Source organism: Nylanderia fulva, unplaced genomic scaffold, assembly GCF_048542155.1.
Source record: "Nylanderia fulva isolate GAGA-0341 unplaced genomic scaffold, ASM4854215v1 Scaffold1, whole genome shotgun sequence".
In the NCBI taxonomy this organism is placed as follows: domain Eukaryota; kingdom Metazoa; phylum Arthropoda; class Insecta; order Hymenoptera; family Formicidae; genus Nylanderia; species Nylanderia fulva.
Genome location: NW_028189192.1, coordinates 3,612,685 through 3,631,366, shown reverse-complemented (window position 1 = coordinate 3,631,366; position 18,682 = coordinate 3,612,685). Strand labels below are relative to the sequence as shown.

General features: G+C 25.3%; 2 protein-coding genes across 2 annotated transcripts; both read left to right on the top strand.

Annotated features, from left to right (window-relative positions):
- Positions 1-213: 213 nt before the first annotated feature.
- LOC114928507 (aminopeptidase N-like) lies at positions 214-9,419 on the top strand. Its single transcript, XM_029299747.2, has 12 exons — positions 214-545; positions 1,671-2,167; positions 2,740-3,228; positions 4,114-4,297; positions 4,780-4,945; positions 5,203-5,284; positions 6,207-6,565; positions 7,085-7,359; positions 7,926-8,116; positions 8,259-8,573; positions 8,669-8,738; positions 8,975-9,419. The coding sequence occupies exons 1-12, from the start codon at positions 543-545 to the stop codon at positions 9,092-9,094; spliced, it is 2,751 nt and encodes a 916-aa protein (XP_029155580.1). The 5' UTR covers positions 214-542; the 3' UTR covers positions 9,095-9,419.
- A 435-nt stretch (positions 9,420-9,854) lies between these two features.
- LOC114928508 (aminopeptidase N-like) lies at positions 9,855-18,524 on the top strand. Its single transcript, XM_029299748.2, has 12 exons — positions 9,855-9,943; positions 11,066-11,559; positions 12,139-12,618; positions 13,529-13,712; positions 14,202-14,361; positions 14,615-14,696; positions 15,699-16,054; positions 16,616-16,890; positions 17,125-17,315; positions 17,458-17,754; positions 17,847-17,916; positions 18,147-18,524. Exons 1-12 carry the CDS (start codon positions 9,941-9,943, stop codon positions 18,246-18,248), a joined length of 2,694 nt encoding a protein of 897 aa, XP_029155581.2. The 5' UTR covers positions 9,855-9,940; the 3' UTR covers positions 18,249-18,524.
- The last annotated feature ends 158 nt before the right edge of the window (positions 18,525-18,682 follow it).

Below are 18,682 nucleotides of genomic sequence, written 5' to 3'. Positions count from 1 at the left end.
TAATGATTTTGTAATTATATTTAATATTTTTTTAATATTATTTGGTCATTATATATTAATATAATATATATTACTAATTATATGCTATCATTATTAATTTGTTGAAGTTAAATAAAGTTTATATTAAGATTATTATAAAAATTATTACTTAAAAATAAAAATTGTAATAAAAATGTTAATATAAATTTAAAATTTTAAATAAATTTTAAATATTATTATTAACATGTTAATATTTTTAATAAATATTAATTTCAATATGTCTACACCCAGCTAGTGGAAGACATATTCATATAAAATGATCATAGAACATCTCTCTAAAGGATGTAATTATATATACAATTACATATACACAATATGCTTTTAAAAAAAAGCATTTTAAATTTAACGGTAATGTTATTTGTTTTATTACTTATTATTGATTTGTCAAAACATTATGTGTAAGACCTTGTCAAAATTGCTTACATACAATTGTGAGGATTATAAGTTATTTATTACGACTAAAGCAACGAGACAGCATAGTCAGTTTTCGGTGTTCTCTGAGAATGGTAAGAAGTTATATATATATACATATTATTGATGTAATAGTTGGTAATAATATAAAAATGTCTACTGTAATTATAATTGTTACAAAGAGAAATACATTTTAATCGTCACATAATTTCAAATACGCAGATACAGGATACATTACAGATGCATTCAAAAAATTTAACCTTCTCAAAAATTATTAAAATGATTCTTATTTATTCTTATTTTGTTAATTTCTTTTAATTATATAATCCTGTCGCTTGTATACTATTACTACTATATTACTTTTTTTTATTTCTTGAGTTGCCATTGCAGTGTTTAAATTATATTTTTTACGCTTACTGAAAAAAAATGTGTTTATCTAATATAACTTATTGTTGCTTATAATGTGCGAAACAGAAATTTATTATAAATTTTGTTTAAATTGTTTAAAATAGCAATAAATGCAATTCAAATTAAATATTAATCGCTTTTACATAAAACATTAGTTTTAAATATTATAAATAAAATAGAATATTTTATTTTATTTTATAAATACAGATACACCCCATACACGCACATAACATATTCTCTTTCTCCCTCTCATTACAGTAGTAATATAAGTAGTAATATATATTTATGTTAGAGTAAATAAGTGATTCTCTATTTTATTTTATTTTATCTTATTTCATTTTAAGTTTTAGTATATGTGCAAAGAGCAAACGTAGAGAGATTAAAAATAATAAATAATTAGCATGTAATTCTTAATGTATTAATATTATATTATATTTTGATCGTTTCTCTCTAATAGCATAATTACAGAAGACTAGTAAAATTTTATCGATAAAGCATTTGATATTATTCTTGAAAATAGACGCTATTATATATATATATATATATATATATATATATATATATATATATATATTATCAGATTAAATTAAATATAAAAACCATTAATAACCATATATTGTATCACATATATAATAAATTGTCAAATTATTGTTTAGTAGATCTTATATCCTTTATATAAAATAATTGCTGTAATTTTTTTTCTTATGTTTATTCCTCCTTTTTCTTGTATAAAAACGATAGGAAAAACACAAAATATTTTGTTCTACGATTTGTATTTATAATTTTTTCTAACAAAAGAACTGTTCTTATAGGTGTCTGGAATAGAAACAAGAACGTTATTTTTATTACTATTATTGAACAGCGGCTTATTATTTATTGGCGCTTCTACTGTCAACGAAAATTTGAGAAATGATTGCAGCATTGGACTTAATTATCGTTTGCCGAACCATGTAATACCGAAGCTTTATTACGTTAAATTATGGAGACCTAACGAAATAGGCAATCGAATCCGTTCTTTCTCCAACGAGATTAAGATTAAGATAAATATTCTTGAGCCAACGCAAAATATAAGTTTACATGCGCATCACTACTTAAAAATTCATCAATCCATGCTGACGAAGAAAAGTGATATGAACGTTTACAAACCATTAAAATATAAATATTGCAATAAAACGGAAATTATGACTTTATATTTTGAATCTACATTGTCAAGAGGGAATTATACTTTGGATATAAATTTTAATAATGATTTAATGATGGATGCTTTCTATTTCTCGACTGATATAAAGGAAGGAGAAATAAATGAGGGGTGAGTAAATATTAAAATATTTAAACAAAGAACGGTATCTTTATATAATACTGTATAAACATCGATTATTTTTTACAAATTATTAACGAATGACATATCCCTATCTCATAAATTTCTTAACAAAGAAAAAATTTTGATCGTATTTCTTTCGCAATGTACTTTAAATTTTATTAAACTTAAATTAGTTATATGTTTCAGCTGTTAATATAAATATTAAACAATAGCGTTCAATTTTCATATTCGAAAATTAACACCATAAACGCATTATGCAGATTGTATTACGAATGTTATTCTTAAGAAATGGGAATATTTATCTTATAAGATAAATAGATTTATTTAATGTACACACATAATATATCTTTTTCTGTAAAGTTTAATAATATTAGAATTATATTTTTTTCGGTCTGAATAAGCTGAATCGGAATTTAAAAAATTTGAACCTTGTTCATATAAATCACATATTATATATGATAGCTTCTAGTACTTTTAAATTTCTTAATCTAGTACTTTTGTACAAAAGAAATTATTGAAAACTTATCGCATTAAAAGCATTTTATTACATGTGTTGATAGGCCGTTGTTTGTCTCATCTTTCAACGCAGTTGGAGCACGACGAATGTTTCCATGTTGGGACGAGCCAAAATTTACGGCCGCATTTCACATTTCAGTATGCCATGGTAGCAATTATATGGTTGCATCGAATACGCTGCTACACAAACGATATCCAGATAAAAATAATACAGAATGGTTATGGTCAGTCTTCGAAACTACTCCTAAAATGCCCACTTATCTCCTAGCAGTTATGTATTATCCCGACAATGGCGAAAGGGATATAAGGAAGAGTCCCTATATATGGGGTAGAGAACATCTAGACCCATACGTACAATTTGCGGTAGATGTTAAGTCGAAGGTCAATGAACATTTTACAGGTTACAGTTTGAATGTTTTTTACCCACCTGGCAATTTGGAGATGATATTATACGCATTAGACACACTGAATGTTCTAATCCCGGGTTATCTATACGATGACATAGACAATAATTGGTGGCTCGTTTTTTATAGGTAATATATGTAACTAACAAGAATATATTAATTTATTCATTGATAAAATTACTTTATTAAGTAAAATTACGTTATTAAGTCCTTATAAAAATTTATCACTAGTAAGTCTAAATACATAATCACTTATTTCGAGTACTTAAATTACTGCATATCAGTAATTTAAATACAACCCAGCCAGAAATAATAGTTAAATCGACGTCGATTTGACATTGAATCGATGTCAAATTGGTCGAATTGATATCGATTTGATGTCTTTTCTACCGATAATTTCAGACTGGGTAAAAATAAGTGATTATTTGGACTTACTAGTGACTTTGTGAAAATAAATATAAAAGATGCACGTTAATTTAGTTATATAAAATACAATAATAAAAATATAGAAATTTATATATATATATATATATATATATATATATATATATATATATGCATAATTTGTCCACATATCTTTTTTTAAATAGCTGATAGCTAATAAAAATAATGAGAAAATTGTTTTAACATTTAATATATCAAATCTACGTTTCGAAATTACGAGCATAATATATTTTGAAAATTTTACATTTCTGGTTCAATAAAGAAATCTTGTTTGCTAAAAATCAAAATTATTAAACTTTGTGTTTTCATTTACTGAAGAAAAAAGTATAAAAATATATATACATACATATATATACATATATATATATATATATATATATGCATGTATATATATTTATATGTATGTATGTATGTATGTATATATATACATATTTGTTTGACTAATATTTCTGAACTAATATATACATATATATATATAATGTAATAAACATATTAAATTATATATGCATGCGTTTAAAAAATACTTTGCAGAAAAATTATATTATTATTAACTATATAAATAATTTTTAGAGAAATAGATTTCATATATGATGAAGAAATAGATCCTGTTGCTCACAAAACAAAAGTAGCGTATTTAATAGCACGTAAATTGGCGCACCAATGGTTTTGTAATCTGGTCAGTCCATCTTGGTGGTCTGACCTCTGGCTGAATGAAGGTGTTGCTATATTATTCGCAATAGATGCTGTCGATAAGGTTGTTTTTTAATATCTTCTATTATCTTTTAGCAATAATTTGCTTATGTACTTAAAAATATGCACGTATCATTGCATCGAGTATTATATGCAAATTAATAAATATGTTTTATTTGTTAAAGTTAAAATGCTAATTAAAGATATATATATCAAAATAATACTTTACAATTTTTATAAACCCTTATTACATTATATCAAAATTGAAAAATTCTCCATTTTTTTTATTAAATCTAAATTTAATCTCTATTATCTGTAATTTTAATCTTAACTAATTTTTAATTAAATTTATAAATCCTATTAATCATACAATGATATACATGTATATAAAATAGTAAAATTATATTTTTTAGCAGTAAGATGCAATATCGCACGTTATACTCACAACTCACGATAATTGGCTATCATAATGTGCAATATTGCAAATGCGATCATTTCTTCTAAATGAGCATTTAATTGATTATAAATCAACATTTTCATTTCTAGATTCTCATAAATTCCCAGATGTTGGATTTATTCGTGGTGCAAGTCCAACATGATTCTCTTTATTTGGATAGTTCTCAATTTAGCTATCAATTTATGCTGCCTCTTATATCACGAATTAATAATATGTCAGAAATTAATTCACTTTCTTTTTCCCGTTACATTAAAGGTAAGGCTAAGTAAATATAATTACAAGAGTTTATAATTCGTGAATGTGCTTGTCATAAAGGAACAAAGCTTTAAATAAATGTATCTACAATTTATTGGTACATTAAGTATGTTTCATAAAAAAGTGAGAAAAAAATAATTAAAAAACTTCTATCAAATTAATTTTTGTGCATCAAATCATGATATATACACTCACAAACTTTGGTCTCTAAAATTAATTTTAAACATGATTACATTTTATAATGTAAATTATTATAGCACCTGCAATAATGCGCATGTTACAACTTATAATAACAAAAGAAGTATTTCAACATGGTATCAGCATATATCTACGTAGAAAGTAAGTAATAATTGTAATATATAATATATATGTACACATTATTAAAGAATTAAGCACGATAAAATGTAATAGATTATACTTGAAATGAATAATTAATTTAAATTGCTTTTTGAAAAAGAATCTCTCGATGAAAATATAGCTACACTTTCATGAGACTCGCGCGAGACTCCATACCCTATACATCCTTCACTCTGCGCGGCTCGCGCGAGACTGATTGACGTGGGAGATATCGTGAGCGGGAGACCGTGGTCACATGATCAGTGGATCCTCTGGCCATGTGACCACTGATCATGTGACCACCGGTGCCGCGGCCGCGGTCGCGATATCTCGCACGAGAATCAGTCTCGCGCGAACCGCGCAGCGTGATGGATGCATGGGTTATGGAGTCTCGCGCGAGTCTAATGAAAGCGTAAATATATTTTGATCGAAAAATTCTATTTCAAAAAAAGATTTAAAATATTTTTTTATTTTAAGTACACATATAATTTATTACTTATAGTGCTTAATTCACTAATGATATGTACATATCATCAAGCAACTGTGATCGTGCAAATATTAATAACTTGACAGTTGTAAAATTAATAATATAAATAATAATAGAGGCGCGCGCAAAGAGCGCTCTTATCTCTTACAGAAATTTAGCACTAGTAAGTCCAATTAATCACTTATTTCAAATACATAAATTACTGTATATCAGTAATTTTAGTACTCGAAATAAGTGATTAATTGGACTTACTAGTGATAAATTTTATTAAGAGATGTAATCTAGTTTTAAATTAAATTTTAAATTATTATATAAAAGTTACGTCATCAATTAATACACTGATAAATTGCAAATTATAATGGTAATATTATATTTTCTAATATGATCTTTATTATGATGTTTACACTGTCAACAACATTATTTTTTATAAATTTACAGCATGCTTAAATCGGCAACTCTGGACGATTTCTGGACCGCCATGCAAACTGCATTAGATGAATCATTAGTAAAAGATTATTCATTTAATGTATCAGAAAAAATGGATGCTTGGTTAAAATATCGACATTATCCTGTTATAAATGTAAAACAAGATAATTCTACACATGTAACAGTATCGCTAACAAAATCCTCTATGAATTCTTGGTGGATACCTGTAACCATTACCACTGAGACTATACCCTATTTTGAAGACGCTTTTATTCTTGACGGAAAGTGGATAAATCCACACAATTTTAATTGCACATTTTCCTTGCTGTATGAAGAATATGGTTGGATCATAGCCAATATAAAACAATTTGGTAAATATATTATTAACTGATAAATACATTATACTTACTACTCATCAGACATTATATCTCAAACGAACGCACGTAATTTTGACGTTAAATAATATCATTTCGATGACAAATAATATGTTTATTAGCGTTAGTTTTTATAAAAGCATAAAATGTGACATAAATATATTCGATAAAATTATTACATAAAGTTACATAATATATATATTGCTATTTAATCTAAATTATTCTTAAATATAATTCATTATTTTTAGAGGAAAAAAAATAATTTCGTACAAAATTCTCAGTGCAGCTCTATATTCCGGAGCAGCATTATATAATTATAAAAATAATATTTTTTTAAATATTGTACAAATAATAATCTTTTTTATGTTAGCAGCAATTTGTACTTTTGTATTGTTTGAATATAAAACAAAAAGAATATGCAATTATATATCCAGAAATAATATATTTTAATCCATCAGAATTTAAATCTAATCAGAAGAATCTTATATTGAAAGAAATTTATTTATTTTACAACAGGATATTATCGCGTCAATTATGATTATGAGAATTGGCAAAAAATTGCGAATTATCTAAGTTCTCCAAAATATTCAGAGATACATGTTCTAAATCGTGCTCAAATTATCGATGATGCATTTTATTTTGTCACAATAAAAAAGCTTAGACCCGCTATGTTTTGGAAACTCGCGTACTATCTATCGCAAGAAAAAGAATACATAGCATGGTATCCTATGATAAAAGCGATTGAACGTATGTCGTGTATCTTCCCACTTGCAGATATACATAACATCAAGGTAAATAGGGACAGATCTCTTTATCAATAAAAAATAATACATAAATTGTTACATACAAAATATAAAATTTTATATTAACAGTTTTATATTAATTTCAATAAAAATTGTAATTATACAATATATATATATTGTATAATTATACAATATATTGTATAATTACAATTTTTATGCATATGTATTATAAATATATACATCCCAAAAATGATATTGAATCAACGTCAAATCGTCGTTGAATCGACGTCAATCAGGTAAATCGCCGTCGAATTGATGTTGATTCGACGTCGATTTGATCATTTATTTTGAGCTGGGATTTATGTATATACATATATATATATATATATATATATATATATATATTTGATTGACGTCGAATCAACATCAATTGGACGGCGATTTACCCGATTGACATCGATTCAACGACGATTTGACGTTGATTCAATATCATTTTTGGAATGTATATATTGTATTTATGATACATGTGCATGCATATATTTTGCCAACTATTTCTAAGCAACAACACAAACTATAAATATAAATATAAATTTCATATTATTTTATGATTTTAGAGAAAAATAATGTATATATTGGATGCTCTTCTTAAAGAAATAACTTACGTGGAAGATTCTAACGATAGTGATAATATAAAAACTTTAAGACAAGAAAGTGTCAAATGGGCATGCATTCTCGGTCTTAATGATTGTATCTCTATGGCCAAACAGACATTTTATCGGCATCTGTTAAATCCTAAAGAGCATAAGTAATTTTTCTCATAAAAGATATTACAGCTTTTTATAATCCGATATTTTATAACTCGCGCAGTACTTCGTATTATTTGATAAAGATATATCAGACTATAAATTTTTGTAACACTACTTTCTGATTTTGTTTCTAAATATTAGAATTTTGCCATCATGGAAAGAATGGACATACTGTAATGGTCTTAAAGGGGCAAAAAGTCATGTATTTTGGTCAAAAGTAATTAATTTATGGAAAACTACACATGATAATAATATTTTGAAATCCTTAACTTGCATTAAACAGAAAGAAGTGTCTAATATGCTTATCTACTTGGCATTACATAAAAAACATGAAATTTTCGCATTAAGTGTTAAAGACCGTATTAATCTTTATTTTATTATTATTGCAAAACATATAAAGAATAATAAAATGTTATTAGAGAACATATTAAAGAAGTTTGAAATTTTGAAACCGAGGTAATAACATTTTTCTATAAAAAGAAATATTATATTCATAATTATATGAGTTTGTTAAATATACTATTTACAATTCTGCTATTCTATTTATATAGGGAAGTCAGTACAACTACAGCATTAACTCACATAATTAATCATGTGTATTCTAAGGATCAACTTGAGAAGGTAAATTATGTAAAACTCGATACCTTATATATATTTACTAGCTTTTAGTAACCAAACTGTATTATATATTTACATATATCATAACTACATACACATACACACACACTTTTATCTCACTTACATTAAAATTATAAAGCGTTAGAACATTTTTGTCGCGGAGAAATATTACATGTTATAGGTTTTAATGCAATGAGCAATTATTTATTAACGATGAACATAAAAATAATCTATTTCAGATAAAAAAATTTGTGGACAAGATCATAAAACAACAAAGTTCAGACTTTCACCATAAGCTAGAACTACGCAGGTCTCAAATCAAGCAGCTGAAAAACTATTTTTCGTATTTTAAAATTTGACAATATTCACAAAAATGAATGATCAATCAAGCAAAGATAATAACTACAATGCTCTTATGTTTGTATTTATCTATATAATTATATAGAAGATTTATATATAGAAGATTTATATAGATTTATATAATTATATAATTTATATAATTATTTATATAATTTTATTCCCTTATTAATTGTATATTATATATCTATTTAATGTGAATATTGTTTTAATATTTTTGTAATTATTTTTAATATCTCTCTAATATTATTTATATATATATATATATATATATATATATTAATGTAATAATATGTTACTAATTATATATTATCACTATTAATTTGTATGGAGTTATATAAAGTTAATATCAAGATTGTAATGTAATAATATGTTACTATTTATATATTATCACTATTAATTTGTATGGAGTTATATAAAGTTAATATCAAGATTTATTATAAATTTTTTTAACAATAAAAATTGTAATAAAGATGTTAATATAAACTTTAAATTTTAAATAAATTTTAAATATTATTATAATTTGTTAGTATTTATATATATAATAAATATTAATTTCAATATGTTTATATCCTGCTAGTGGAATACATATATATATAAGATGTTCATAAAAAATCTCTCTAGAGGATGTAATTATATACAATTACACACACACAATATGTCCTTTTAAAAAAAAATATTTTAAATTCAACGGGAATGTTATTTGTCGTATTTTTTATTGACTTGCCAGCAAAACATTATATATAAGATCTTGTCAAAATTGTTTACATAAAATTGTGGGGATTATAAGTTATTTATTACGACTGAAGTATCGAGACAGCATAGTCAGTTTTCGGTGTTCTCTGAGAATGGTAAGAAGTTATACATATATACATATTATTGATGTAATAGTTGGTAATAATATAAAAATGTCAACTGTAATTATAATTGTACAAAGAGGAATATATTCTAATCGGCACGTAATTTCAATTACGCAGATATAAGATACATTACAAATGTATTCAAAAAATTTAACCCTTCTCAAAAATCATAAAAATGATTCTTATTTATTCTCATTGTGTTAATTTCTTTTAATTATATATTCCTGTCGCTTGTGTACTATTACTACTATATTACTTTTCTTTATTTCTTGTGTTGCCATTGCAGGGTTTAAATTATATTTTTTGCGCTTACTGAAAAAAATGTGTTTATCTACTAATATAACTTATTGTTGCTTCTCTAATGTGCTAAACATTAATTAATCATAAATTTTGTTTAAATTGTTTGAAATGGCAATAAATGCAATTCAATTTAAATATTAATCGGTTTTATATAAAACATTAGTTTTAAATTCCATAAGTAAAATAAAATAATTCTATTTTATAAATACAAATACACCCCATACACGCACATAACATATTCTCTCTCTCCCTCTCAATACATTAGTAACATAACATTTATGTTAGAGTAAAGTGGTTCTCTATCTTATTCTATTTCGTCTGATTTTATTTTAAATTTAAGTATAGGTGCAAAGAGCAAATGTAAAAAGATTAGAAATAATAAATAATAAGCATGTAATTCTTAACGTATTAATATTTCTATTAATATTATATTGTATTTTAATCGTTTCTCTCTAATAGCATAATTACACGAGACTAGTAAAATTGTATCGATAAAGCATTTGATATTATTCTTGAACATAGACGAGTGCCATTATATATATATATATATATATATATATATATATATATATATATATTATCAGATTAAATTAAACATAAAAACCATTAATAACCATATATTGTATCACATATATAATAAATTGTCAAATTATTGTTTAGTAGATCTTATATCCTTTATATAAAATAATTGCTGTAATTTTTCTTATGTTTATTCCCTTTTTTTCATGTACAAAAACGATTGGAAAGACATGATGTATTTTGTTGTACAATTTCTATTTATTTTCTTTTTTAACAAAAGAATTATTCTTATAGGTATCTGAAATAGAAACAGGAATGTTTTTCTTAACACTATTGTTGAACAGCGGCTTATTATTTATTGACGCTTCTGCTGCCAACAAAAATTTGAGAAATGATTGCGGCATTGAACCTAATTATCGTTTGCCAAACCATGTAATACCGGAGATGTATTACGTTAAATTATGGAGACCTAACGAAATAGGCAATCGAATCTTTTTTTACTCCAACGAAATTAAGATTAAGATAAATATCCTTGAGCCAACGCAAAATATAAGTTTACATGCGCATCACTACTTAAAAATTCGTTATTTCGCACTGACGAAAAAAAGTAATAGGAACGTTTACAAACTATTAAAATATGAATATTGCAATAAAACGGAAATTATGACTTTTTATTTGGAAATTACATTGAGAGAAGGGAAATATTTTTTGGATTTAAATTTCAATAATAATTTAATGATGGATGATGTCTTCTTCTCGTCTTATATAAAAGAAGGAGGAAAAAATGGGTGAGTAAATATTAAAATATTTGAAAAAAAAGCAGTAGCTTTATATAATACTCTATAAACATCAATAACTATAATTTTATAAAAATTATTAACAAAAACATATCCCTGTCTCGTAAATTTCTTAACGAAGAAAAAATTTTAATCGTATTTCTTTCGTAAAGTACTTTAAATTTTATTAGATTTAATTAGTTATATGTTTCAGCTGTTAATATATATAAATATTAAACAATAGCGTTCGATTTTTATATTCGAGAGTTAACACCATAAACATTATATAGAATGTATTACGAATGTTATTCTTAAGAAATGGGAATATTTACTTATTAAGATAAATAGTTTATTTATTGTACACACATACTATATATATTTTTCTGTAAAGTTTAATAGTATTAGAATTAAATTTCTTTCGGTCTGAATGAGCTGAATTGGAATTAAAATAATTTGAACCTTGTTCACATAAATCACATATTATATATGATAGCTTCTAGTACTTTTAAATTTCTTAATCTAGTACTTTTGTATAAAAGCAATAATTGAAAACTTATCGCATTAAAAGCATTTTATTAATTGTGTTGTTAGGACGTTGCTTGTCTCATATTTCAAGACAATTGGAGCTCGACGAATATTTCCATGTTGGGACGAGCCAAAATTTACGGCCGCCTTTCGCATTTCAGTATGCCATGATAAAAATTATTTGGTTGAATCGAATATAATGCTACGCAGACAGTATTCAGAGGATAATAACACAAGATGGTTATGGTCAGTCTTCGAAACTACTCCTAAAATACCCACTTATCTCCTAGCAGTTATGTATTCCGATCTTGGCGAAACGTATATAAGGAATACTCCCTATGTATGGCGTAGAAAACTTTTAGACCAATACATACAATTTGGACGAGATGTTATTACGAAGGTCACAGAACATTTTTTTTCCCATATGATGTTTTTTTGCCAACAATTCGATATAAATTGCGATATGGAACCAACCGTACGGCATATTCTAATCCCGGGTTATCAATACGATGACATAGACAGTAATAGGAGGCTCGTTTTTTATAGGTAATATATATAACTAACAAGAATATATTAATTTATTCATTGATAAAATTACTTTATTAAGTAAAATTACTTTATTAAGTTCTTATTGAAATTTATCACTAGTAAGTCTAAATACATAATCACTTGTTTCGAGTACTTAAATTACGAATCGATGTCGATTTGATGTCTTTTCTACCGATTGTTTCTGACTGGGTAGAAATAAGTGATTATTTGGCCTTACTAGTGACAAATTTCCATAACGGAGTGCAAAATTGAGGAAATCAAAAATATTTTCATAACTACGATATGACTATTTCAGCAAACAGGTTTAATGTGCGCATAATATTTTAATGGATCAATCTATCGAACACAACGAACATTTATATTAATATATATTACACATTTATTTATATAATACAATTTAAATGTATCATGTTATTTACAAGAAATTTTTAAAAAATAAATATAAAAAGCAATTTAATTTAGGTACATAAAATACAATAATAGAAAAATAGAAATTTATATATATATATATATATATATATATATATATATGTTATATATATATGCATAATTTGTTCACATATCTTTTTTAAATAGCTGATATATAACTAATAAAGATAATGAGAAAATTGTTTTAATATTTAATATATCAAATGTTCGTTTAGAAGTTATGAGCATAATATATTTTTAAAATTTTACATTTCTGGTTCAATGAAGAAATCTTGTTTGCTGAAAATCAAAATTATCAAACTTTGTGTTTTTATTTATTGAAGAAAAAAGTGTATATATATTTGTTTGACTTAATATTTCTGAACTAATATATATGTATGTATAATAACAATGTAATAAAAATATTAAAATATGCATTTAATAAGAACTTTGCAGAAAATTATATTATTATTAACTATGATATATAAATAATTTTTAGAGAAATAGATTTCATATATGATGAAGAAATAGATCCTGTTGCTCATAAAACAAAAGTAGCGTATTTAATAGCACGTAAATTGGCGCACCAATGGTTTTGTAATCTGGTCAGTCCATCTTGGTGGTCTGACCTCTGGCTGAATGAAGGTGTTGCTACAATATTCGCAATAGATGCTGTCGACAAGGTTGTTTTTTAATATCTTTTATTATCTTTTAGCAGTAATTTGCTTCTGCAGTTAAAAATATGCATGTATCATTGCATTCCGTATTATATGCAAATTAATAAACATGTTTTATTTGTTAAAGTTAAAATATTAATTAAATATATATATATATATATATATATATATCAAAATAATTCTTTTCCACTTTTATAAACCTTTATTACATTATATTAAAATTAAAAAATTCTCCATTTTTTGATTACATCTATTTAATCTCAATTATCTGTCATCTTAATCTTATCTAATTTTTAATTAAATTTATAAATCTTATTAATTATACAATGATATATACAAAATAGTAAAATTATATTTTTCAGCAGTAAGGTGCAATATCGCACGTTATATTCACAACTTACAATAATTTTCTATCATAATGTGCAATATTGCAAATAAAATCATTTTTTCTAAATGAGCATTTATTTAATTATAAATCAACATTTTCATTTCTAGATTCTCATAAATTCCCAGATGTTGGATTTATTCGTGGTACAAATCCAACATGATTCTCTTTATTTGGATAGTTCTCACTATCAGTTTATGCTGCCTCTTATATCACGGATTAATAATATGTCAGAAATTAAATCACTTTCTTTTTCCCGTTACATTAAAGGTAAGGCTAAATAAATGTAACTACAAGCGTTTATAATTCGTGAATGTAAATGCCATAAAGACATAAAGCTTTAAATAAGTGCATCTACAATTTATTGGTACATTAAGTTTGTCTTATAAAAAAGTGAGAAAATGATAATTAAATAACTTTTATGAAAATAATTTGCATCAAATCATGATATATACAGTTACAAACTTTAATCGCTGAAATTAATTTTAAACATGATTGCATTTTATAATGTAAATTATTATAGCACCTGCAATAATGCGCATGTTACAACATATACTAACAACGGAGGTATTTCAAAAAGGTTTCAACATATATCTACGTAGAAAGTAAGTAATAATTGCAATATATAATAAATATGTACACAATATTAGAGAATTAAGCATGATAAAATGTAATAGATTATACTTGAAATAAATAATTAATTTAAATTGCTTTTTGAAAAAGAATCTTTCGATGAAAATATACTTACACTTTCATAAGACTCGCGCGAGACTCCATACCCCATCCATTCTTCACACTGCGCGGCTCCCGCGAGACTGATTGTCGTGTGAGGTATCGTGACTATCATGAGCAGGAGACCGTACTCTCGTGATTAGTGGATCCTCTGGCCATGTGACCACTGGTCATGTGACCATCGGTACCGCGCTCCCGATATCTCGCACGAGAGTCAGTCTCGCACGAACCGCACAGCGTGGTAGATGTGTCGGTTATAGAGTCTCGCGCGAGTCTAATGAAAGCGCAAATATATTTTGATTGAAAGATTCTATTTTAGAAAGGGATTTAAATTAATTTTTCATTTTAAGCATTATTTATTACACTTATAGTACTTAATTCTCTAATGATATGTACATATATCATTAAACAACTGTCATCGCGCGAATCCCAGTGAGAAATGATTCGACATCGATTCGACAACGAATTGACGTCGACTCGACCATCATTTCTCACTGGGATATTAACAACTTGGCAGTCGTAAAATGATTAATAGGAGTAGAAATAATATCAAAGACACGCGCAAAAAGCGCGCGTATCCCTTACAGAAATATAGCGCTAGTAGGTCCAATTAATCACTTATTTCAATTACATAAATTACTGTATATCAGTAATTTTAGTACTTGAAATAAGTGATTAATTGGACTTACTAGTGATAAATTTTTATAAGAGATGTAGTATAGTTTTAAATTAAATTTTAAATTATTATATAAAAATTATGTCATCAATTAATACACTGATAAATTGTTAATTATAATGGTAATGTTATATTTTCTAATATGATCTCTATTATGATGTTTACACTGTCAACAACATTATTTTTTATAAATTTACAGCATGCATAAATCGGCAACTCTCGACGATTTCTGGACCGCCATGCAAACTGCATTAAATGCATCATCATTTAAAAGACATGTTTCATTTAATGTATCAGAAAGAATGGATGCTTGGTTAAAATGTCGACATTATCCTGTTATAAATGTAACACAAGAAAGTCCTACAAATATAACAGTATCGCTAACAGAATCTTCTATGAGTTCTTGGTGGATACCTGTAAGCATTACTACTGAGACTAAATCCAATTTTGACGAAGCTCTTGGCGAACAGTGGATACCTCCGCACAATTTTAATTGCACATTTTCCTTGCCATATGAGGAAAATGGTTGGATCATAGCCAATTTAAAACAAGCTGGTAAATATATTAGTAACTGATAAATACATTATATTGCTATCTCAAGCAAGCGCACGTGAAACGATGTCATTTCAATGTAAAATAACGTACGTTTGTTAGCACTTTTATACTATATTATATACTTATTAACGTTAGTAGTTTTTATAAACGTATAAAATGTGTCATAAACATATTCGATAAAATTATAACATGAAGAAATCTACGCCATATATATATATATATATATATATATATATATATATTAAATTATATACATATATTGCTGTTTAATCTAAATTATTCTTAAATATAATTTATTACTATTAGAGGAAAAATAAATAATTTTCTGCAAAATTTTCTATGTGTGCAGCTCTATATTTCGGAACAGCATTATATAATTTTAACAATAATAATTTTACAAATAATGTACAAATTATAATCTTTTTTATGATAGGACCAATCTCTATTTTTGTGTTCTTTGAATATAAAACAAAAAAAATATGCAACTATATCTAGAAATAATATATTTTAATCTAATCAGAAGAATTTTATAATGAAGGAAATTTATTTATTTTACAACAGGATATTATCGCGTCTATTATGATTATGAGAATTGGCAAAAAATTGCGAATTATCTGAATTCTTCAAACTATTCAAATATACATGTTCTAAATCGTGCTCAAATTATCGATGATGCATTTTATTTTATCACAATAAACAAGCTTAGACCCGCTATATTTTGGGAACTCGCGAACTATCTATCGCGAGAAAAAGAATACATAGCATGGTATCCTATGATCAAAGCGATTGAACGTATGTCGAGTATCTTCCCATTTCCAAGATTACGTAACATCAAGGTAAATAGGAACAGATTTCTTTATCAATAAAAAGTAGTACATACATAAGTAGTAGTACATAAGTTGTTACGTACAAAACATAAAATTTTATATCAAAGATTTTGTGTTAATTTTAATAAAAACTGTAATTATTTATATCATATATATATGCATACATATATTGTGCCTTTTGTCATAAGCAACAACACAAACTATAAATACAAATATAAATTTCATATTGTTTTACTATTTTAGATGAAATTGAGGAATATACTGAGTAAGCTTCTTACGGAAATAATATACGTCGAAAGTTCTGATGATAGTGATAATATGAAATCTTTAAGGCAAGAAAGTGTCAAATGGGCATGCATTCTCGATCTTGACGAATGTATCTCTATGGCCGAACAGACATTTGATCGGCATCTGTTAAATCCTAAAGAGCATAAGTAATTTTTCTCATAAACAATATTACAGCTTTTGATAACCCGATATTTTATAACTCGCGCAATACTCCGTATTATTTGATCAAGATATTTCAGACTATAAACTTTTGTAACACTACTTTTTGATTTTGTTTCTAAATATTAGAATTTTGCCATCATGGAAAGAATGGACATACTGTAATTGTCTTAAGGGGGCAAAAAGTAATGTACTTTGGCCAAAAGTATTTCATTTATGGCAAACTACACATGATAATAATATTTTGAAATTCTTAACTTGCACTGAAATGAAAACAGTGATTGAACTGCTTCTTTCGACAATCAAGGAAGAACATATAATTCTCAAATTTAGTGTTAAAGACCGTATTAATCTTTATTTTATTTTTATTGCAAAACATATAAAGAATAATGAAATATTAGAGACGTTTGAAACTTTCAAACCGAGGTAATGATACTTTTCTGCAAAAAATATTATATTCATAATTATATAAGTTTGTTAAATATACTATTTATAATTCTGCTATTTTATTTATATAGGGAAATCAGTACGACTGCAGCATTAACTCACATCATTAATCATGTGTATTTTAAGGGTCAACTTGAGAAGGTAAATTATATAAAACTCAGTACCTTATTTATATTTATTAGCTTTTGATAACCAAACTGAATTATATCTTTACGTATATCATATAACTACACACACACAATTTTATCTCACTTACATTAAAATTATAAAACGTTAGAACATTTATGTCGCAAAAAATTGTTATATGTTATAGTTTTTAATGCGATGAGTAATTATTTATTAACAATGAGCATAAAAATAATTTATTTCAGATAAGGACATTTGTGAACAAGAACATAAAACAAAATTCAAATTTTCAACATAAGTTAGAACTACGCTTGTCTCAAATCAAGCATCTGAAAAAACTATTTTAAAATTTCAAAATTTGACGATATTCACAAAAGTGAATAATCAATCAAGCAAAAATAATATTCTACAATGCTCTTATGGTTAGATTTACCTATATAATTATATTTAAGATTTCTATATTTGTTCCCCTTATTAAATATATATATTATATATTTATTTAATGAATATTGTTTCAATATTTTTGTAATTATTTTTCATATCTCTCTAATATTATTTTTATTACTATATATATATTAATATAATAATATGTTACTAATTATAAATTATCACTATTAATTTGTATGGAGTTATATAAAGTATATATATTAAGATTTATTATCAATTTTATAACAATAAAAAAATTGTAATATAAACTTTAAATAAATAAATTTTAAATATTATTATATGTTAGTACTTATATATATATGATAAATATTAGTTTCAATAAGTTTATATCCTG

Bases quoted from the DNA above. Each gene is read 5' to 3' on its own strand.
- LOC114928507 (XM_029299747.2), top strand. The intron at 7,360-7,925 runs GTAAATAGGGAC...TTATGATTTTAG, and splicing joins CAGATATACATAACATCAAG to AGAAAAATAATGTATATATT. The intron at 8,117-8,258 runs GTAATTTTTCTC...TCTAAATATTAG, and splicing joins TTAAATCCTAAAGAGCATAA to AATTTTGCCATCATGGAAAG.
- LOC114928508 (XM_029299748.2), top strand. The intron at 12,619-13,528 runs GTAATATATATA...AATAATTTTTAG, and splicing joins AGGAGGCTCGTTTTTTATAG to AGAAATAGATTTCATATATG. The intron at 16,055-16,615 runs GTAAATATATTA...ATTTTACAACAG, and splicing joins AGCCAATTTAAAACAAGCTG to GATATTATCGCGTCTATTAT.